Source organism: Nicotiana tomentosiformis, chromosome 7 (assembly GCF_000390325.3).
Source record: "Nicotiana tomentosiformis chromosome 7, ASM39032v3, whole genome shotgun sequence".
In the NCBI taxonomy this organism is placed as follows: Eukaryota; Viridiplantae; Streptophyta; class Magnoliopsida; order Solanales; family Solanaceae; genus Nicotiana; species Nicotiana tomentosiformis.
Genome location: NC_090818.1, coordinates 9,726,715 through 9,749,956, shown reverse-complemented (window position 1 = coordinate 9,749,956; position 23,242 = coordinate 9,726,715). Strand labels below are relative to the sequence as shown.

The 23,242-nt window shown below is 40.8% G+C and overlaps 1 protein-coding gene across 1 annotated transcript in view; it reads right to left on the bottom strand.

Moving 5' to 3' along the window:
* Nucleotides 1–23,177, bottom strand: part of LOC104096437 (ribulose-1,5 bisphosphate carboxylase/oxygenase large subunit N-methyltransferase, chloroplastic) — a 30,087-nt gene extending 6,910 nt beyond the window's left edge. The window contains exons 1-3 of the mRNA XM_070181296.1: nucleotides 22,679–23,177; nucleotides 20,476–20,639; nucleotides 20,271–20,354 (exon numbers count right to left, since the gene is read on the bottom strand). Of these exons, the coding sequence (XP_070037397.1) occupies nucleotides 20,271–20,354; nucleotides 20,476–20,639; nucleotides 22,679–23,080 (650 nt within the window). The 5' untranslated portion in view covers nucleotides 23,081–23,177. The remainder of the gene's footprint in view (nucleotides 1–20,270; nucleotides 20,355–20,475; nucleotides 20,640–22,678) is intronic.
* Nucleotides 23,178–23,242: the final 65 nt, after the last annotated feature.

The following is a 23,242-nucleotide window of genomic DNA, read 5'->3' as shown; positions in this document are numbered from 1 at the left end:
TGAATCTGATTGTTTCCTTGTTCATATGTTTATTGGACCATGATGTTAATTTTAGAGTTGCAAAGTTTTGTTTTGAGTTGATTTAACCGGATAAAGGGCCTATTGAATCACTGTAATTTGGCTTGTTTACTAATTTTGTTCATAAGATTGTGGTGTCATTAGTTTTGTTTAAGAAATGTACAAAATATGGGATAATAGGTTGGATAATTTGCTTGGGCCACGATTTGCTTCTAAGAAAATTGGTTTTTGGGCTGTTGGAGAAGAAAAGATTTTGGGCCAAAAGATTTAGTCTCATCAGCCCAAAGTAATAAATAACATAGTTGTCCATCTTTCTCTAAACTAGCCCACTTTTCTATAAATAATAAATCCAATTATTCCACAAATAATTACATACCTCATGACCTTACAATAATCTCAAAATTAGTAATTGAATAATATTCGAACATCGTAGCTTGCTTTAGGCGCGATTAATAATAAATCATCGTGACTGTGGGTACGGTTCCCGTGGCATGGTCACAATATGTAATCCCCAATTCGAGTGTGCGTTTCACGTGACTCGACCACAACTTCAAACAATAATAAATAAAATTAAACGCGTTGTAGATTGCGGGTGCGTTTCACGTGACGCGATTTGCGATGTGTATAAACAACGAGTGTACGACAACGTAACTCGTCTAATATTAATTCCATAAAAGTTTAAAATGCAGTAATGTAATAAAAGCGGTAAAAGGAATAAAAATGCACATATAGGTTTAAAACATGTATTAAATCAAATAACTAGGCCAATTATTAATAGTTGAGCGACCGTGCTAAAACCACGGAACTCGGGAGTGCCTCACACCTTCTCTCGAGTTAACAGAATTCCTTACCCGGTCTTTTATATTCGTAGACCATAAATAAGAGTCAATTTTCCTCGATTTGGGATTCTAAAATAAATCGGTGACTTGAGACACCATAAATTATTCCAAGTGGCGACTCTGAATAAATAAATAATCTCATTTCGAATAATTTCACTTAAATTGGAAAAAAATCCCTATCCCCTATCCCCTCGGGAAAAAGGAGGTGTGACAGCTCTAGCGACTCTGCTGGGGAATAAGAACCCAGAATCTCTGGTTCAGGGTTCAGAATTCGAGCTTAGAATAGTTGTTATACTTGGCTTTTATTTATTATCTGATTTTTACGTGTTTGAGCCTAATGTGCTAAATGCCGCTTTTTACCGCTTTGATATTGCTTGAACTGTATATAAACTGTTACGAAACCCTCTTCTCTTTGAGTCTTCTAAATCTTCTGGGAAGCGTGCGTTTCGCGTGGCTTCTTTTTTGTTAGAGTCATACCCCTAATTTTAGAACGAGGATCGGACAAGTTGCAAAGCCGGTGAAGCTTCTGTATTCCCGGTACGCTGTCCCCCCCCCCTCCCGGCTCGAGTTGTCTGCTCGGGTAAGCCAGGTCTAGAACAACATACCCAGGATCTAAACCTAGAATAACATAGCCTCATGCCGGATCCCTAGTAAGAACGTTTATTTGCATCATGTGCATTTGACTTTGGGTACTCAACACGGGGGTTGGGTCCGTCTAGGACAGGTGTACCCAATATAAAGGACCATCCTGATACATTTTACGTGCTACTTGTGCATATGTTTGTTTCGGCTTGCATGTTGACCGACTTCTAGAATAGGGAAAGGGAACCAAGAAAAAATAAAGAGTGAGGTAGGAGAAAAAAAAAAATTACCCGGTTTTGAAAATCCAGGTATTTGAAAAGTACTGAAACTCTGCCGAAATTTTGAAGAAAAAAAAAAAAAAAGTCATTTTCAAAATAAGTTGTGTTTTCCTATTGCGCCAAAATCTACCGAATTACGCGGGTCTGATTCTCACCGGATGTGAGATACGTAGGCAACCCCTATCAGGTCCGGCCACATTTTTTCAAAACTAACCAAAATAAGAACCTTTTGAAACATGATCATCACTCGGGGTCGTTCTTGTCAAAATAGCCTTAAAACATTCTCCTGGAGCGCCGAAAGGCTGTTTTCACAAGAATAGCCACAATGTAAACCCAAGTCAGTTTTTTCTCCTATAACCAACCTGAGTTGGCAGAAACAACCCTAAAACCTTTCCTCAAGTGCTGAAGGGACGTATTTGCAAAACAAAAAAAAAAACCTTTTTGCTACGAAATTTACTGATTTGAATTTTTAAAATTAACCACGTTGTGTATTTGGAAAATGTGTCGGTTTTGATCTTTGTCCTCAATTTGTGTGCAGAATGAGCACCATTGAGAATGTACCTTTTCGGGTCGTAGATGAGATTCCATTGGGACTCCACATGTGGTGGAATGACCTGGGGGAGGTCAGCAAGCGTTATGTGACATAGGCTTTAGGTGGGCTCACCGGGCTTCTGAAAATTAAACCAAGGGTTGATATAATTGAAGCTTTGATATCGTTTTGGGACCCGACGCACAATGTTTTCCACTTCTCTCATTTTGAGTTGACCCTTTTGCTAGAGGAGATGGCAGGTTATGTTGGTCTTGACGGGAATCTCAGGCACCGATATCCAGTAGCACCAAGACGTGTAACCCCTCATAAGTTTTTGGACCTTCTGAGCATTAGCCGGCAGGTTAAAGATGAAAATTTGGCCAAAGGATTTTGCACATTCCACTTCTTATACAGCCGGTATGGGGATCCCCAAGGATTTGAGGCTCCGGACACTGGTTTGAGTCATCAGGGAAATAAAAACAAATGGGAAGCACGCAGAGGTTTAGCTTTCGTAGTTGCATTTTTAGGCACTCTGATATGCCTAAGGAGTGACGGACATATAGAGTTGGGACTTGCAGGAATGGCCGACTTTATGGTCAAAAAGGCCAACGGCACTCTTATACCGATGATTCTCGCAGAAATCTATCGAGCTCTAACCGCCTGTCGAGCTGGGACAAAGTTCTTTGAGGGTTGCAACTTGCTTTTGCAAATGTGGCTGGTGGAACATCTTTGCCATCGCCCGAGGTACATGAACTACGGTCTGACCGGACTCGATTGCATTGAAAAATACGGAAACCGGGTAAACGGTCATGAGTTACCGGAGGGTACTGAGGCTTGGTTCGCGTATTTGGGTTTTTTGACCGCAAACCGAATTGAGTGGACTTTCAGTTGGCTCACGGTCAACGAGGTTATTTACATGTCTGCCGGAGTGTGCTTTCTTTTATTGATGGGACTTCGGAGTATTCAGCCATATGCTCCGCATCGAGTCCTACGCCAATTGGGAAGATACCAAACAGTCCCTTATGATGAAGATTTGAGTCCACAGGTTATTGAACTATGCCCAAAAGCCGCATTCCCAGAAGAAAAGGTTCGCCAGATTTGGCACCAATGTAGGTTTCTGGAGCCACAGACTCAAGTACGGGATTGTTCCTCGGGTGAAGTAGAATCTAACTATACAGCCTGGTATGGAAAGAGAGTTCGAGTCGATCAAGAGACAGAACAGCCCGCCAAAAGACCCCATGTCCAACAATTCACCGATGGAGCGCGAGAACAGTGGGTTTGGTTAGCTAAAGAGAAGGAATACCGGACCACCATAAGCAAGCTAGAGGATCAAATCAAAAACCTCAAATTCAACAGTAGTTTGCAGGCTGCCGAGGATGAAGGAGAAAAGAAAAGGTTGGCCCGAGAAAATGAAGCCCTCCGAGCTCAGATTCAGAAAATGAAAATAGTTGCTGAAAACCCGGTAAGAAGCGAAAAAGATGAAAGACTCATAAGCAATCTGAGGCGGAAAGTTCATGATTATGGGTTTGATTTGACAAAGGTCGAGGATGAATTGACAAAAGCTCGAGCAAAATTGGCGAATAATGCAGAAGAACGGGCAAGGTGTGTTCAGCATTTAAAACAAAAGTATGATAGAGGGGTCGCGATCTTAACGGAAAAGCTGACTAATCTCGAAAATAAAATGGTCCAACAGACAAAGGATTTCAAAGCTCAAAGAGAGCATTGCTATACATTGATTTCCCGATTGGAAGAAGACATACAACAATTGCAAGACCAAAACCATACGGTCACGCACGTGTTGGAGGCCCGGTCTCAGCAAATTGGACGCTTGCTCCAAGAAAAGGGCGTCATTAGAATGAGGATTAAAGAAATCGTTGATTATGTCGCAATGAAATGCCATGAATGCGAAGATATGACTAGGTCCATGTTCTTTGCTTCTGTGATAACTTTTGTCCGTCAGGTGATGGATGATTTAGAGTACCTTCAAGAAGAGATTGCACGCAGGCCCGCGTCGAGACCGACTGATGTACCACGGGGCCCCGGAGTAGTATTGGAGGCTATTATATATTCCTGATTTTTTTTTATTATTATTTTCGGCTTTGAGTCTGTATTTTACCTTTTCGAGTCTGTTTTTTCTGTTTTGAGTATGTATGTTTAATCGTCAGTATTTCCAAAGTCTTTGTAATAGAAAAACCCAAAAAGATTTTATTTAATGAAATATTGAAAAAACAAAACCAAAATTTTCTTTTCTTTTATTCTGCATTTATTTCCTGAACTACGTAATGATCTGATTCATGCGGCGTCATGATACGTAGGCAATCCCCATCGGATTCGATCGTAGCTATAGACAATCTGAGTGAAAAATAAAGAAAAAGAGAGAAAAAGAAGGAAAATTGAGTGAACAAGAAAGAAAAAAGAGTGAAAAATAAAAGAGCGAAAACAGCAATAAGGGAAGGAAAAAGAAATCAGGATTCGAAATTTGAGAAAAGAGATAGTAAAGCCGGGATGAAACATACAGCCGCTACAAAGACATTTAGAAACATTTAACTGTTTAAGTGCATTGCATCCCCAATATGCGATTCCTTATCTGTTAAATATCTCAAACTAACCAGGTTGTTGTGTGTGCAAATATCAAAGGTCTTGTTTAGGTGGTTGGTTTTGTGGTAATCTGGCTTCTCATCCTTACTTCACGAGATCTAAAGGCAGTGTTCCTATGGCCTCCGAAAGTCATCTACCAATTATTGAGCCTGAGGATAGTCCGATATCGGCTATGCCACAGTCAGAGTCCGCAGCCGCTGAAGAAAATAGGAGGTTGCGCGTCCGCATGTTAGAAATGTGGGACGCTTGGTCTAATGGCAAAGAACCGCCCAGTATAATCCCCGGATTTCCTGAACTGTTTCCTAGGACGAGTGGAACCTCCAATGTCCCCATCCCCGTAACTAACCCATTCATCCCGTTTGGGTACCCCACTATATCGGCCAATTTCACCTGTATGCCTTCTGAGGTTCGCCCCCAGGCACCGTTTTCAGGGGTACCTTCTACATTATTCACCGCACCACCAGTCTCTACTACGGCACAGCCAACAGTTCCCAGGCCATGCTTCGAGCCTTCAGCTTTCACTTTTCAAGTCCCGCAATTTCAGCTAGACAACGCTCATGTTACCCCAAACTCTTACCCTCAGCACCCGCAGTTTGAGTCTCCTATGGAACAGGAAAGAGCTATGAGAAACCCCGAGAAAGAAGAGATGGTTCGGAAGATGAAAAGCCTCGAACAAAGTCTGAAGAGCATGCAAGGCCTGAGTGGCCAAAAGAGTGTCTCCTACTCCGATCTGTGCATGTTTCCTCATGTTCATTTGCCCGTTGGCTTAAAAGCGCCAAAATTCGAAAAGTACGACGGGCACAGAAACCCGATCGCTCATTTGAAAGGATATTGCAATCAGCTGAGAGGGGCAGGTGGAAAAGAAGAACTTTTGATAGCCTATTTCGGGGAGAGCTTGACGGGAATTGCGTCAGAATGGTACATAGACCAGGACATCTCCCATTGGCATATATGGGATGACTTGGCCCGAGATTTCGTCAGGCAATTTTAATACAATATTGATATAGCTCCGGATAGGAATTCTCTGACCAATTTCAAGAAGAAAACCGCGGAAAGCTTCCGTGAATATGCTATCAAGTGGCATGAGCAAGCAGCCAGAGTGAAACCGCCTATGGATGAGACAGAAATGGTCAATGTTTTCTTGCAGGCCCAAGAGGCCGATTACTTTCAGAACATGATGTCTGTCATGGGCAAACCTTTTGCAGAGGCCATAAAAATTGGAGAAATGGTAGAAAATGGCCTGAAAACTAACCGAATCATAAGTCAATCTGCATTGAGAGCCACCTCCCAAGCCATCCAGAACGGCTCGGGAGGTTTAGCAAATCGAAAGAAGAGGGAAGAAGGAGCCATGATGGCTTCAGGTTTGAGAGGCCCTCATCGATCCCGCGATCATTCTTACCTGCCTTCCAGAACCCCACAACACTACTACCCCCATCAAGATGCAGCATATGTCGTGGCACCGCCTCCCTATGCGGTGATGAATGCCCAACCTTATACACGGCCACAACAACACTACAACCAAAACCGAGCTCCACCTCCCAGAAATAACCATCCTTACCAAGCTCCATATAACCCCCCGTCCCCTACAAAACAATTACCAACATAATACACTCCCTCGTGAGCATCCTAGGAGAAACGACTGCACCCCTATTGGTGAGTCCTACTCTAGCCTGTTTCCAAAATTAGTCCGGATGGGTCTATTGTAACTTGTGCCTCCAAACCGGCAAAATCCGGAATCTCCATCATACCGGCCCGGTACCAGGTGTGCCTATCATTCGGGGGCAGAGGGTCATGATACGGAAGATTGTTGGACTCTCAAGAGGACCGTTGAGAATTTGATAGAACAAAAACGAGTGGTGCTGAGGGACGAGGAAGTCCCCAATGTGACTAACAATCCATTACCGGCTCACAACAACGGGCCGGTCATTGGAATGATTTGTGATGATAAAGAGTTTTATCCAGCTTTGAAAGCTATCATCGCCATTGCCGATTCAGAGGCAAGACCTAAAGCGGCGGCGAAACAAGCCAGAAATGAGAAGAAAATCACTCCAACTCCTCAAGTTGCAGAAAAAGCTGTGGAAACAAATACTGGGGCAGCACCTGCTAAGGACGCAATTCTCTATGTTCCTAGGGCCCCAAGGAAAGAACAACTCATGTTGAACACTCCCAAAAGATTTGAGCAGAGGAAAGTCACGCTAAATGTGTCAAAGTTGTATGTGCCAAAAGGGACTTATGTGGCGCGGGGGCCGGTAATTTCACCAAGGCTGACTGAGCCCGTGGTTATTAGCCGTGCACCACAGAGCCCTATGAGAGACCCCACTGCAGTCCCCTGGAATTATAGCAAAACAGTGGTTACTTACAAGGGGAAAGAGATTATGGGAGAGGTGAACGAAATGAACCAACCTAGGAAGTACCACAACCCAGAAGAGCAAAAGATGTTAAAACTGAGCAAGGATAAACGGTTTCCGCCTAAGAAGCCTGTGAGTTCTGAGGAAGCAGAAGAGTTTTTCCGAAAAATGAAAACTTCGGAATATGCAATAATTGACCAGCTCAGGAAGACTCCTTCCCAGGTTTCATTTTTATCTCTTTTTTTTAGCTCAAATGAACATCAGAAGGTACTCCTGAAAACATTGAACGAGGCATATGTCCCGGTTGAAACTTCAGTTGAACAACTGGAGAGAATGGCTGAACGATTCTTCGAAGTTAATAGGATTTCCTTCAGCCGTGATGATTTGCCCCAAGAGGGAGCCGCCCACAACAAAGCCCTTCACTTGACTGTCAAATGCGAAGGTTATTATATGAAGAGATTCATGCTAGATGGCGGGTCTGGGGTCGACATTTGCCCTCTCTCAACGCTCCAGAGGATGAAAATTGGAACATAAAGAATTCGGCCAAACAATGTCTGTGTGCGCACTTTTGATGGTGTCAAGCGAGACACAATAGGGGAAATTGATTTGATTTTGACCATTGGCCCTGTGGATTTCGAAGTAACTTTCCAGGTTCTGGACATGGATACTTCATATAATTTTCTCCTAGGAAGACCATGGATTCACGCTGCAGGAGTTGTGCCCTCCACTCTTCATCAAATGGTCAAATTTGAACACGAAAACCAAGAAATTGTTGTCCACGGGGAGGATGAACAAACCATTTACAGGGACCCTTCAGTCCCATATCTCGAAGCTAGAGAAGGAAGTGAGCACATTGTCTACCAAGCCTTCGAAATTGTGGTCGCCGACCAATGCGAAGAAGGGCCCCGTTCCCTCAACCTTGCTTATCTAATGTCTCGGTCATGGTCGCCACTGAAATGATTAAACATGGGTACAAGCCCGAAAAGGGGCTCGGGGTATATCAAGGCATCATAGAGCCTATTACTTCAACCGCCAATGAGAAGTTCTTCGGCGTAGGTTTCCGAGCTACAGAGGCCGATAGAAAATGGGCTGATGAGCGCAAGAAAAATGGGTGGGTCCTGCCTCAGCCCGTTCCGCATCGAGCCAAGTCATTTATTGATCCCAAATATGTAGAAGAAGAAGAAGAAGAAGAGGCCTTCACGACCGAAGAGATTGAGGATATTTGTGAAGCCATGAAACAAATGTTGTATGAGTCCCACATGGTCCAGCCGGGGTAAGGAACGAGCATTGCTGAGGTGTTATACATGGGACCAAATGCCAAGCTTCAGAATTGGAAAGCTACCCCATTCCCTGTCAGGCGGGAATCCTGGTAGTCCAGTCTTGCCATTTTTTCTACATTACGAGTTATTTCAGGGTGTAACTCGAATGTTTTTATTTTATTGTCTTTTGATTTCGATGTAAACCTTCTTATCTTCAATTCAATGAAATGAAATCAATATTTCATCATCAATGGATTTTTCCTTTTTCTTTATTCTAATTTTGCTATTTTTCTTATCTTTTCCTTTTCAGTTCTAATAATGCGGACTTAAATAACATGACATGCTTGCGGACTTTATGCCCAGATCCTAAAACGTTGTCTAACTGTGAAATAATGAATCAAGATCCAGAATATGATGAAGATGAGGCTTTTAGGGAAATAAATCGAGAATTGGAACAATTTGAGAATAAGCCTAAGCCAAACTTAAATGAAACCGAGCCAGTTAATTTGGGCAGTCCAGAAGAGGTCCGAAAAACCATGATAAGCATTCACGCCGATGAAAGAACTAGGGATGCATTGATCCAACTTTTGTTTGAATTCAAGGATGTGTTTGCATGGTCCTATGATGATATGCCAGGTTTGAGCGTTGATTTGGTAGTACATAAATTGCCAACTTATCCCGGTTACCCACCCGTACAACAAAAGCAAAGAAAGTTTAAAACGGAAATCAATGATAAGATCAAAGAAGAAGTCACCAAACAATTAAACGCTGGTGTGATTCGGGTGGTCCGATACACCACGTGGTTGGCTAATGTGGTCCCAGTGCCGAAGAAAGATGGGAAAACCCGAGTGTGTGTTGATTATCGGGATTTGAACAAAGCAAGTCCCAAGGACAACTTTCCACTTCCAAACATTCATATTCTTGTTGACAACTGTGCCAAACATGAGATACAGTCTTTCGTGGATTGTTATGCTGGGTACCACCAGGTTCTGATGGATGAGGACGACGCAGAAAAGACGGCTTTCACCACGCCGTGGGGCACTTATTGTTACAGAGTCATGCCATTCGGTTTGAAAAATGTCGGGGCAACTTACATGAGAGCCATGACTGCCATCTTCCATGACATGATGTACCGGGAAATTGAGGTGTATGTGGATGATGTGATCATTAAATCCAGAATACAAGAAGGCCATGTGCGAGATCTGAGAAAGTTCTTTGAGCGTCTGCGCAGGTATGACTTGAAATTGAATCCAGCCAAATGTGCATTCGGAGTTCCATCTGGGAAACTTCTAGGGTTTATAGTCAGCCGGAGGGGTATTGAGTTAGATCCGACAAAGATAAAGTCTATTCGGGATTTGCCACCTCCGAGAACCAAGAAAGAGGTCATGAGTCTGCTAGGGAGATTGAATTACATTAACAGGTTCATTGCTCAGCTTACTACCACGTGTGAGCCCATATTTAAGTTGCTGAAGAAAGATGCAGCGATCAAATGGACAAATGAATGTCAGGAGACTTTTGATAAGATCAAAGAATATCTGTCAAATCCGCCAGTATTGGTTCCACCCGAGCCAGGAAGACCTTTGTTCTTGTATCTGACAGTCTTGGAAAATTCCTTTGGCTGTGTCCTAGGGCAACATGATGTGACCGGGAAGAGAGAGAAGGCCATATACTACTTGAGCAAGAAGTTTACCATTTATGAAGCCAAGTATACTTTGTTGGAAAGAACTTGTTGCGCCCTAACTTGGGTCGCCCAGAAGCTCAAACATTATCTTTTGGCCTACACCACATATCTCATAACTAGAATGGATCCTCTGAAGTACATATTCCAGAAACCAATGCCCACGGGAAGGTTAGCAAAATGGCAAATCTTGCTCACTGAATTCGACATTGTCTATGTCACCCGTAAAGCGATGAAAGCTCAAGCCTTGGCGGATCATCTAGCTGAGAACCCGGTTGATGATGAATACCAACCCCTAAGTACTTACTTTCCGGACGAGGAAGTAAATTCAATTGAAGTAATTCTAGAAGACACCAATGCTTGGAAAATGTTCTTTGATGGAGCTGTAAATGCAAAAGGTGTCGGGATTGGGGCAATTTTGGTTTCGCCCACCGATCAGCACTATCCGGCCACAGCCCCACTTCGGTTCTTCTGTACCAACAACACCGCTGAGTATGAAGCCTGCATTATGAGCATGACTATGGCAGTTGATCTCGATGTGGAAGAATTGTTAATCATGGGAGATTCAGATTTGATCATTCGGCAAGACCAAGGTGAATGGGAAACTCGAGATATCAAGCTTATCCCATATAGGCAACATGTGGAAGATCTTAGCAAACGATTCAAGTCCGTCGAGTTCAGGTATATTCCTCGATTCCACAACGAGTTAGCTGATGCATTAGATACTTTTGCCTCAATGCTGCCGTATCCGGGCAATGTCCATATTGACCCGCTGGAAATCCAAATTCGAGAAAGGCATGGTTATTGTAATACAATTGAAATAGAACCAGATGTTCAGCCATGGTATCATGATATCAAAAGGTTTTTGAAAACAAAGAAATATCCCGAGCAAGCTAGTGGATACCAAAAGAGAACCATTAGAAGGCTTGCCAGCGGTTTCTTCTTGAGCGGAGAAATCTTGTACAAAAGAACTCCAGATCTGAATCTTTTGAGGTGTGTAGATGCCCTAGAAGCTGAAAAGATCATGAACGAAGTGCATTCGGGAGTATGTGGACCTCACATGAACGGATATGTCCTTGCAAAGAAAATCCTTCGGGCAGGTTATTACTGGATGACCATGGAAAAGGATTGCTTCAGTTTTGTCCGGAAGTGTCATCAGTGTCAGATACACGGTGACCTGATTCATGCACTGCCTTCAGAGTTGCATCCTATGTCAGCACCTTAGCCGTTCGTTGCCTGGGGTATGGATGTCATTGGGCCAATCGAGCCGAAAGCTTCAAATGGGCACAGATTCATCTTGGTTGCCATTGATTATTTCACAAAGTGGGTTGAAGCAGTCACTTTCAAAGCTGTCACCAAGAAAGCGGTGGTGGACTTCGTGCATTCCAACATTATTTGTCGTTTTGGTATTCCTAAAACTATCATTACAGACAATGCTGCAAATCTGAACAGCCACTTGATGAGGGAGGTATGCGAACAATTTAAGATTACGCATCGTAATTCTACCCCTTATCGGCCCAAAGCTAATGGCGTTGTTGAATCTGCAAACAAGAATATCAAGAAGATCCTCAGGAAAATGATTCAAAGTTCTAGACAATGGCATGAAAAGCTGCCTTTCGCATTATTGGGATATCGCACAATCGTGCGCACATCAGTTGGGGTTATGCCTTACTTATTGGTTTATGGCACTGAAGCCGTAATACCTGCAGAAGTTGAAATTCCCTCTCTTCGAATCATTGTTGAAGCCGAGATCGAGGATGATGAATGGATCAAGGCCCGGTTGGAAAAATTAACTATGATTGATGAAAAGCGAATGGCCGCAGTTTGCCACGGGCAGTTGTACCAACAAAGAATGGCCCGTGCCTACAACAAGAAAGTGCGACCCAGGAAATTTGGGGCAACTCGTTCTGAGACGTATTCTCCCGCATCATGAGGAAGCAAAAGGAAAATTTGCTCCAAATTGGAAAGGTCCGTACATTATAAGAAAATTGTTGCCGAAAGGAGCGTTAATGGTGAGAAGAGAAATGAGAGAGGCCAGCTGGTGAAAACCCACAAAGGGCGCCACTGATCGAAAAAAGGATCCTCACAGTCACTAGCATCGACACAGTCCTGGGCAAAGTTTCTCAGTCTCAAAGCAAGAGTTGTGATGAACTTCTGAGAGTTGGACGGTTTACACATATCAGACATCTAGTCCAAAAGGCATGTCATGTTCATTGAAGTCTGTATACACTCCAGATAAGTCCTTATTTCTTTTCCCCGAAAGGGATACCTCTTGTCCAAATTCATTTCTCCATTCCATTGTTTGCTTTTCTTTGAATCCCTTTCGGTCTAAATCTGTTTCGAAACTAAGACAAAGAAAGGATGGCAAGACTGATTTACAGGGTTCTCACTTGATACAAGCCAATATGCAAAAAAAAGGGCATCCAGCCTCGGCAGGGGCATCAAGTCGACTTCGACTGGCCATGGTGGCCGATGCTTCAAAATCAAAAACTGTTGAAAGAGGAAATTCAAAGTCAAATGCCCATAAAGGCAAAATAAAGTTGAAAAGGTTAAGTCCCACGTGACTAACCGTCATGAAAAAGTCTGGGAAAGCCAGAGGTTCTCCAAGGTTAGAAATGCAATCGGTATTCAGGAAACAACCAGTTGCAGCTGAAGGGGCCGAGATCAAGTGACTGAAACAATCAAGGCCACAAAACCAACCACCATTTCAAACTGACAAATTATTCTTTGTTTGAAAAAACAGAAAACAGGTGCAATCCAAAAGCACCCTTGCAAGAAGCAGGTGCAACCAAAAAGAAATTGCGCAAAGGCTAGAAATAGTTTTACAGCAACCACTCCAACAGGAAAGTCTCCAATCCCTAGCTGCGTTTTTCCAACATAGGGTCTCCACTCCATAGTTATTCTATTTTAGACATAGGGTCTCCACTCCCTAGTCTCTTTTCCATCATAGGGTCTCCACTCCCTAGTTGGTTTTATTTTAGGCATAGGGTCTCCACTCCCTAGTCTCTTTTTATTTTAGACATAGAGTCTCCACTCCCTAGTTGAAATTATTTTGGACATAGGGTCTCCACTCCCTAGTCTCTTTTCCAACATAGGGTCTCCACTCCCTAGTTGAAGTTATTTTGAACATAGGGTTTCTACTCCCTAGTCGTTTTTCCAACATAGGGTCTCCACTCCCTAGTTGAAGTTATTTTGGACATAGGGTCTCCACTCCCTAGTCTCTTTTCCAACATAGGGTCTCCACTCCCTAGTTGAAGTTATTTTGGACATAGGGTCTCCACTCCTAATCTCTTTCCCAACATAGGGTCTCCATTCCCTAGTTGATTTTATTTTAGACATAGGGTCTCCACTGCCTAGTCGCTTTTCCAACATAGGGTCTCCACTCCCTAGTTGAAGTTATTTTGAACATAGGGTTTCTACTCCCTAGTCTTTTTTCCAACATAGGGTCTCCACTCCCTAGTTGAGGTTATTTTGGACATAGGGTCTCCACTCCCTAGTCTCTTTTCCAACATAGGGTCTCCACTCCCTAGTTGAAGTTATTTTGGACATAGGGTCTCCACTCCCTAGTCTCTTTCCCAACTTAGCCTTTTCCAACATATAGGGTCTCCACTCCCTAGTTGATTTTATTTTAGACATAGGGTCTCTACTCCCTAATTTCTTTCCCAACATGGGGTCTCCACTCCCTAGTTGATGTTTTTAGACATAGGGTCTCCACTCCCTAGTTGATTTGATCTTAAATGCGGGGTACACCACTCCCCGATATCTTTGCCAATATAGGGTATCCCATTCCCTGGCCACATTTTCCCAACATAAGGTACACCAATCCTTAGTTGGGACATCCTTTGACAATAAAAGAACACCATCCAAAAAAAAACATGACTTTTTCAGGGTACACCTCTCCCGACCTTTATTGCTTTCAATAAAGAAGTAGTTTAGAATTTTATTACAATAACTCACGAAATTTTCCTAGTGCAAACTGGGGCAGAAAAATTTCGTTCGTTTGTTTGTTTTGGTGTCTGAGTAGGTTTTACCTCGAGGCACAGGATTCGAGATGACCAAAAGAAGAAGTCTCAATTCAGAATAAAAGAAAAGAAAAAATAAGTGAATCCAAAATGCAAAAGCAATTGAAAAGATGTGGAATGCTCAAGACATGACTGAAGACACGAGCATTGGAGTCCCGTTTTGATTAGAAGAAGCTATAAAACAATGAACTAGAACCTACAGCTAGCGAGCATCAAGGTTTAGATCAGATTCTGCATGAAGAACCAGTCAAGACTCAAGATCTAGTTTCTGAAGACTCATAGATAGGAATCTTGTATCTCATAACTGATAGGCTTGTTTAGTTTCTTTTTTATTTTGATATAATAGCAGGACCGCGGACCGGAGCCTAGATGGAACCTCACTCGACTCCTCAACTCATCATTCCACCATTCTCCTTGAACTACACGCGACCTGATTCCCCTATAACCCGGGATATGTAGGCTGTCCAAAACCAGGACTCGGTTGCACCCTATCTTTTATTTCTTTTCCTTTTGAATAATGGTTTGGTCACAAATTAGTCACATGGCTCACCTAGTCTTTGCCTGAAAATTCTTCATGTTTCGAGGCAAAGAGGGGCAGCTGTGAGCACCTAATTTTTGACTATATTTGAATTTTTATCACCTTCTACAATGTAAATATTTTCAGAAATTTAATATATATTTCTTAGCTTTGTTACACTTATATATATATATATATATATATATATAAGGTAAAAATTAATAATAATTTAAAAGGTCAATTATTACTATTAGTATTATTTTTATTTTTATCTTTATTTTTAAATAAAATGAATTAAAAACCGAAAATAAATAAAAATTAATTAATTAATTTTTTTTTTAAAACAAATTTCGGATGGGAATTAAAAAATAGGAAAAGTAGAAATATAAAATTAAAAAGTAAAAGTAAAAGTAGGTGAAAATTATTTTAAAAAAAAAAAAGTAAAAGAAAGTGAAAAATAAAAAAAAATAAAAGTAAAAGAATGTGAAAATTTAAAAAATGAAAAGTAAATGAAAGTTGGAATTAAAAAATAAAAGTAAGGATAGCTGAATTTTTTTTTAAAAAAAAGTAAAATTAAGTGGAAATTAAAAAAAAGAAAAGTAAAATAAATGGGAAATAAAAAAAGAAAAGTATAAAACTGGGAATTTAAATATAATAAAAGTAAAAAACATAAGAAATTAAAAAATAAAAGTAAAGGAAAGGAAAGTGGGGAATTATTTTTTTAAAAAAAATAAGAAAAATGGGAAGTGAAAATTCTTTTTAATTAAAAATAAAAAATAAAAAAAATAAAAAAAATCTGAAAATTCCGAAAATTTTTCTATAAATAGAAGAGAAATGTGAGGAAAAAGAGGAAGGGAGAGAGAGAAAAAAATAGGGAGGAAGGAATTGAGAGAAATTTATTTTCTTCTTCTAGGATAAGGAAATTTCTACTCGTGTCATTCTTTTTTCGTCTTTCTTTCGAAAAATCCAGCAAAATCACCCCCAAAAAATAGCTTTAAACCCAGCAAAAACAAGTCACTAAATCACCGGTCTTGCAAGGTCGATCGGGGTTGCAAGTTGCGATTTTTTGTTCGAGGTTTCGTGGCCGGTGAAAGATCCAGTCAACACTCGTCGAATTGTTTAGCGCTCTTGTAATTTCAACTTTGTTAATTTATATCAAAGGTCTGTTATTTCCCTTTCTTCACTGATTATAATTGTCCATTTACCTTCTTGTCTATTGGTGTGAAGTAGTAGTTCACTCTATTCATATTTGGATCATTTGAATCTGATTGTTTCCTTGTTCATATGTTTATTGGACCATGATGTTAATTTTAGAGTTGCAAAGTTTTGTTTTGAGTTGATTTAACCGGATAAAGGGTCTATTGAATCACTGTAATTTTTTTTGTTTACTAATTTTGTTCATGAGATTGTGGTGTCATTAGTTTTGTTTAAGAAATATACAGAATATGGGATAATGGGTTGGATAATTTGCTTGGGCCACGATTTGTTTCTAAGAAAATTGGTTTTTGGGTTGTTGGAGAAGAAAAGATTTTGGGCCAAATGATTTAGTCTCATCAGGCCCAAAGTAATAAATAACATAGTTGGCCATCTTTCTCTAAACTAGCCCATTTTTCTATAGATAATAAATCTAATTCTTCCACAAATAATTACATACCTCATGACCTTACAATAATCTCAAAATTAGTAATTGAATAATATTCGAACATCGTAGCTTGCTTTAGGCGCAATTAATAATAAATCATCGTGACTGTGGGTACGGTTCCCGTGGCATGGTCACGATACGTAATCCCCAATTCGAGTGTGCGTTTCAAGTGACTCGACCACAACTTCAAACAATAATAAATAAAATTAAACGCGTTGTAGATTGCGGGTGCGTTTCACGTGACGCGATTTGCGATGTGTATAAACCACGAGTGTAGGACAACGTAACTCGTCTAATATTAATTCCATAAAAGTTTAAAATGCAGTAATGTAATAAAAGCGGTAAAAGGAATAAAAATGCACATATAGGTTTAAAACATGTATTAAATCAAATAACTAGGCCAATTATTAATAGTTGAGTGACCGTGCTAAAACCACGGAACTCGGGAGTACCTCACACCTTCTCTCGGGTTAACAGAATTCCTTACCCGGTCTTCTGTGTTCGCAGACCATAAATAAGAGTCAATTTTCCTCGATTTGGGATTCTAAAATAAATCGGTGACTTGGGACACCATAAATTATTCCAAGTGGCGACTCTGAATAAATAAATAATCTCATTTCGAATAATGTCAATTAAATTGGAAAAAATTCCCTATCCCCTATCCCCTATCCCCTCGGAAAAAAGGAGGTGTGACACTTACCAAACCATGCTCGAGTGGACTGTTTCAAACCATATAGTGACCTGCGCAATCTGCACACACAACCATTAAACTCCCCCTGAGCAACAAAACCAGGTGGTTGCTCTATATAAACTTCTTCCTCAAGATCACCGTGGAGAAAAGCATTCTTAATGTCTAATTGATAAAGAGGCCAATGACGTACAGCAGCCGTGGACAAAAGAGACGAACAGATGCTACTTTAGCCACGGGAGAGAAAGTATCACTATAATCAAGCCCAAAAATCTGAGTATATCCTTTTGCAACAAGACAAGCCGATCAACCAGGCCATCCGGGCCGACTTTGACTGCATAAACCTAACGACAACCAACAGTAGACCGGAGGAAGAGAAACAAGCTCCCAAGTGCCACTCGCATGTAAAGCAGACATCTCGTCAATCATAGCATGTCGCCATCCTGGATGAAGATAGTGCCTCACCTGTAGACTTAGGGATAGAAACAGTGGACAAAGAAGATATAAAAGCATAATGTGGTGACGACAGACGATGATAACTTAAACCGACATAGTGGGGATTAGGATTAAGTGTGGATCGTACACCTTTGCGGAGTGCAATTGGTTGACTAAGAGGAGACAAGTCCGCAGTAGGTGCAGAATCTGATGCGGGGCGTGAATCACCTGGGCCTGATGCTGGATGTGGACGACGATGATAAGTCAAGAGTGGTGGAGCTGCAGAAGGTTGAACTGGATTATGTGGAGGAACTGGAGCTATAGGTTGTGGAGCTACAACCGGAGCTGTAGGTGGTGGAACTGGAGCTATAGGTGGTGGAGCTACAACTGGAGCTGTAGGTGGTGAAGCTGGAGTGACTGAATTTCCAAAAGATGAAACTAGTAGTACTTCAGAAATATCTAAGTGATGACCTGAACCTGTGAAGTATGATTGGGTTTCAAAGAAGGTAAAATCAGCGGACATAAGGTACCGCTGGAGGTCAGGAGAGTAGCATCGATACCCCTTTTGTGTTCTCGAGAAACCCAGAAATACGCACTTAAGAGCACGAGGAACTAACTTATCTGTTCCTGGAGTAAGGTTATGAACAAAACAAGTGCTTCCAAAGATATGGGGTGGAAGAGAGAACAAAGGTAAGTGGGGAAACATGACAGAGAATGGAACTTAGTTCTGGATAGCTGAAGATGGCATACGATTAATAAGATAGCAAGATGTAAGAACTGCATCCCCCCAAAAAACGCAACGGAGCATGAGATTGTATGAGTAGGGTACGAGCAGTTTCAATAAGATGTCTATTCTTTCTTTCAGCAACCCCATTTTGTTGAGATGTGTACGGACAAGATGTTTGATGAATAATCCCATGAGATTTCATAAACTGCTAAAATGGGGAAGACAAATACTCTCGGGCATTATCACTACGAAATGCGCGACCCAAATTAATTTTGAATTTCAGCGTGGAAGGTCTGGAAAATAGAAAACAGCTCTCATCGATTTTTTATCAAAAATATCCAAGTGCACCTGGAATAATCATCAATGAAACTGACAAAGTAGCGGAATCCCAATGTGGAACTGACCCGACTAGGACCCCAAACATCTGAATGGACTAAAGTAAAAGGTGACTCTGCTCGATTATCAAGACGTCAAGGGAAATGGGAGCGGGTATGCTTACCGAGCTGACATGACTCACACTCTAGAGCTGAAAAGTGAGATAAACCAGATACCATTTTCTGAAGTTTTGACAAACTGGGATGTCCCAACCGTTTATGTAATAAATCTGGTAATCAGTAATAGGATAAGTTGTAGAAGGAAGACGAGATTTGAGTCCATGTGATTTAGCAAGGATAAGGTAATAAAGTCCGTTTGATTCACGCCTGGTACCAATAATCCGCCCCGTACTGCGTTCCTGTATAAAAACATGGTCATCAAGAAATAAAACAACGCATTTAAATGATTTGGCTAAGCGACTAACAGCTATGAGATTAAAAGGACTATTGGGAACATAAAGGACTGAATCTAAAGGTAAGGAAGGAAGTGGGCTTGCTTGACCTATTGTAGTTGCCATGGTTTGAGACCCATTGGCCATTGTGACTTTTGGAAGAGATTGAGAATACGAAATAGTAGTGAAAAGAGATTTGTTACCAGATGCACCTGAATCAATGACCCAAGACTCAGAGGATGAAGATTGGGAGAAACAAGTCACGCTATTACTTGTTTGAACAACAGAAGCTATCTCAGAAGATGTCTGCTTACATGCTTTATACTGAAGGAACTCAATATAATCTGCTAAAGAAACCATCCGACTATTCAAAGCATCGGTTCCCATGTCGATACAATTTGTAGTAGTAGGGTTAACTTGAAATAGTGAAAATAAGTAACTCCTGTGAGAAAACTGAAGAAATAGCTTAAAAAACACTGTTTACAGCAGGAAAACAGAACATTGTTATGCGCCGAAACACTGTTCATGCCGGAAACACTGTAGCTCGCAGGAAAATTCCAAAGTTGTCGGAATTTGTCGTAACCAGGATGGATAGATTCGGAATTCCTTTGCGAGCAAGCTGTCCTGAAAAAATGTTTTCAAAAAATGGCCGGAAAGGTCACTGTTCACGCCGGAAAAATATAAAACTGGTCGGAATTTGATTTGAATTAGATGGGTAGGCTCGGAATTTTGAGGAGAGCACACTGTCCTGAAGAAGCTTCGCGAAAAAAATGGCCGGAAAGTGGTCGGAACCCTCGCCGGAAAAATTGTTGTTGCCGGCGCGTGGAGGAGCGTGGTGGTTTTTCTGCCAGATAAAATTTCAGGGGTTGGTCGTCGGAGGGTGATCTACCTCGTGGTGGTGTTGGTTTTAGCACAACACTGACAGAAAGTGACTTTCACTTAGACAAGCCTTAGGTCACCGGAAAAATTGCACGATGACTAAGTTCTTTCTTCCCGGTTAATGCTGGAATGACGCACAACGATCTTTTCTCACTAATGCTCTGATACCATGTGAGAAGGCACGGGAGAAAATATGTTATTGATATTGGATGATAAATACAATACAAGAGGTCCCTATTTATAGTTATACACTACAAGGAGATATTACTCATCTTCCAATATGGGACAAGACTACACTATACATATCTGTAAACTAACAATTAGGGTAAAGTGTGCTTAGTCAGGTGTAACGAGAACCAAAGATAATAATTGAGTGATCAAAGTAGTAAATTTTTTCCCAATAAAAGTAAGGAAAAAACTAGCTTCAAATGATAAATTCTGAGAAATTGACGAAAGAAGCCTTACGTTCCAGTGACGTTATTTATCCTTTCAATTGCTCGTTCTCTTATTTGTGATGCTTCCAAATACCTATCTAGCTCAGAACGAGTCCTGAAATGACATGGAAAAGCTGTAGGGGAACTTATTGAGCATGTACCCTTTTACGTAGTAAAGGAAGAACGCTTAAGTCTTGACAAGGTTTGGTAGACACCAAAACTAATAAGAGGCTTACCAGTACAAGAGAGAGTAAGGCTGTCTAGGCAAGGCAGAAATATAGTTACTCCATCTTGAATATTTCATGAGGCTTGCCTCGCTAATTAAATATGTAGCAAGAAAAGGCCAATCTGGAACATTGTACTGTTTTAACACAGCACCAACCTCAGGGTTGCTCCATTTCTGGCATCACCAGCACATAGCAAGACAGGAAAAAAAACCTCCGTTGGTACCAGAATTCATAATATTTTAAATCCAAAAAGTACATAGATTTAAATAATGGTAACTGTATCTGTTGTATTCTAGATACTTTCGTTATGCCCCTCCCATCTGATTTACTTGAATTAGGAAGGGCTCGTGTCTTAAATCTCACAGCATTGAACATATGAAACCTGAACCGGTGATCACAGGTTGCTATTTGCCATAGTGTTTAATGTTAACCATCTTTTAAACACATGGAAAACCGTTTCCCCTTTCTCATTTTTCCCCTTTAGTAAACCAACTAATCCACAACTAAACAAGGAGAAACAAAACATTTCAGTTTGCAGTTACTCAGTATGCTGTAGAACCTATACTTACACATGTATAGCATGGCATCTAAACCAGTAACTAATTAAAAACTTTAAGGATACCTAATTCTTCCGTTATCTCTACTGATATACAAATATATAAGTAACACTTGAGATCCATTTGTAGCCATTCTGCCTCCAAGCTGCACTAATGACTAGTATGATTCTGAGAATAAGAACAATGGTAAACATTCCAGTGGTATTTCAAGTATGGGGTATGAGAAATATTTGTTTATAAAAGAATCAACTTTACTATTTAAGAAATGCAATTCAGATGTGTGGCTAGTATAATTGTTTGGAAGAAAGGAAATTCAGAGGAAAAGAAAGATGTCATCTTGTTATTGCACTCCTTCTACCTGGAGATGGCTATTTTTTTGTTTGTGTGCGAGCGTATATATGTTGGTATTCGGACCAACTTGCTCATACTTGCCTAATCCATTGGAAGTTACTACAACCCCCACAAGTACATGTGAAGGGTAAATCGGTCCATAAACCAAATTTTGTAGCTGGAATTCCAACTTGAGATCTCAAGGTTATTACCCTATGCAATCAACAACTCAACCATCCCTAGGGGTTAAGGGCTATAAACTATATATGACAGAGTTTGCCAACTGAGGCAGACAATCACGGCAATCTTGATGTATTAGCAACTGACAATCATGGGAAGCCAAGGTTTACACTTTATTTCCATGTCCTAAAAGTCCAACTAAGCTAACCTAGCATGAGATACACTGCAATGTCAAGAAGTTAGAGCTGAAGTGCATCAACATCCAATTTCTAGTCCGATTGACCTTCACCTTAATGACTTCTATACCAGACAGGTAATGAAATATTAGTTTCATGTTCAAATTTGTTCCACATCCTGTCTTATTAAACTGTAAGTCCTTCAAAATCTCTGCGATCTGCAACATGTAATAGTAATACAAGTAGAGTACTTTATATGTCAGGGAAAATTACCTATTTAGCCTGTAAACATGATCCTACTTCTGTTCATTGAAAATAGTTCTTACAGAGGATCATTCTAAGTTAAGACTGTTACATTTCATGTTACGATCTCAAGTTTTCCACCTCAGTTGGTTACTCAGGCTCCCAGACAGAAATTAGGATTTGTTAATGAGCAGTTATGTTCGTTGCAGGGATACAAAACAACTTAATTAACATCTGATTTACAAATTAAAATTTCCCTCTTAAGCCCCCGGTCTTTCGTATAATAGTAAGAGTGCAACACGTGATGTGTGGATTAGGTGCACCTCATGAGTTCGTACCCTGCTTGCTATCTAAGCGGAGAAAGGTCGATGGCCGGGCCCATTATCCACCGAGTTTAATTATAGCCCCGCTAATTTTACTTCAGGCCAAGTTCAAATATCAAACAAAAGACTACTCCATTTGTTTCAATTTATATGACATATTTTCTTTATTATTCTGTTGCAAAAAGAATGATACATTTCTATACTTGAAAACAAATTAACTTTAAACTTTACGTTTTACCCATTTTACCTTAATAAAAAACTTTTATAACCACACAAATATCATGGCTCTACAAAACTTTTTAACTTTATGTTTTTAAAACCACAATTTCAAAAGTCTTACTTTTTTCTTAAACTTCTTGTCGAGTCAAACTAAGTCACATAAATGGAGGAGTAATAACTTTACCGAGTCAGCAGTGATGACAAGTGAGGGAGGAACAAAGAGCAACTTTTCCCCTTTCCTAATATTCTTAAGAGCAACAAGGCCTCTTTCTCCAACATCCACTCTTTGTATGCCCATTTTCTGTTCAGGCAACCCCGAATCCGACAACCATTTCTGCAAAGTCGACGCATTTTCGAGAGAATCAATGTCGCAGCCCCACGGAAAATTCTCTGTTTTTGTCGGTTTGGTAGTTTCAGCTGCGGAAATTGATGATGAACAGCGGATATTAATGAGGTTGGGAGTAGTATTGTTTCTTCTGTGGAAAGTGTAGGAGGAGTTGAAGTGGAGAGTGGTTCTGTGAGACGGAGAGTTATGGGGAAAATGAGGAAGGAAACCTGATTGGAGTATTCTAGAAGCTTCCGCCATGGCTAGAGAAGAGAGGTGAAAGAGTAGGAGAGGAGAAAAATGAACTATTGCCTTATCTGTTGAAAGGTGAGGTGAGGTGAGGGGATAGCTTTCAAGATTGGTCGTTTTGACAGTTAGAATTTATCTGAATTCTTTAATCGTCAACAATAAAACTTAAGGATT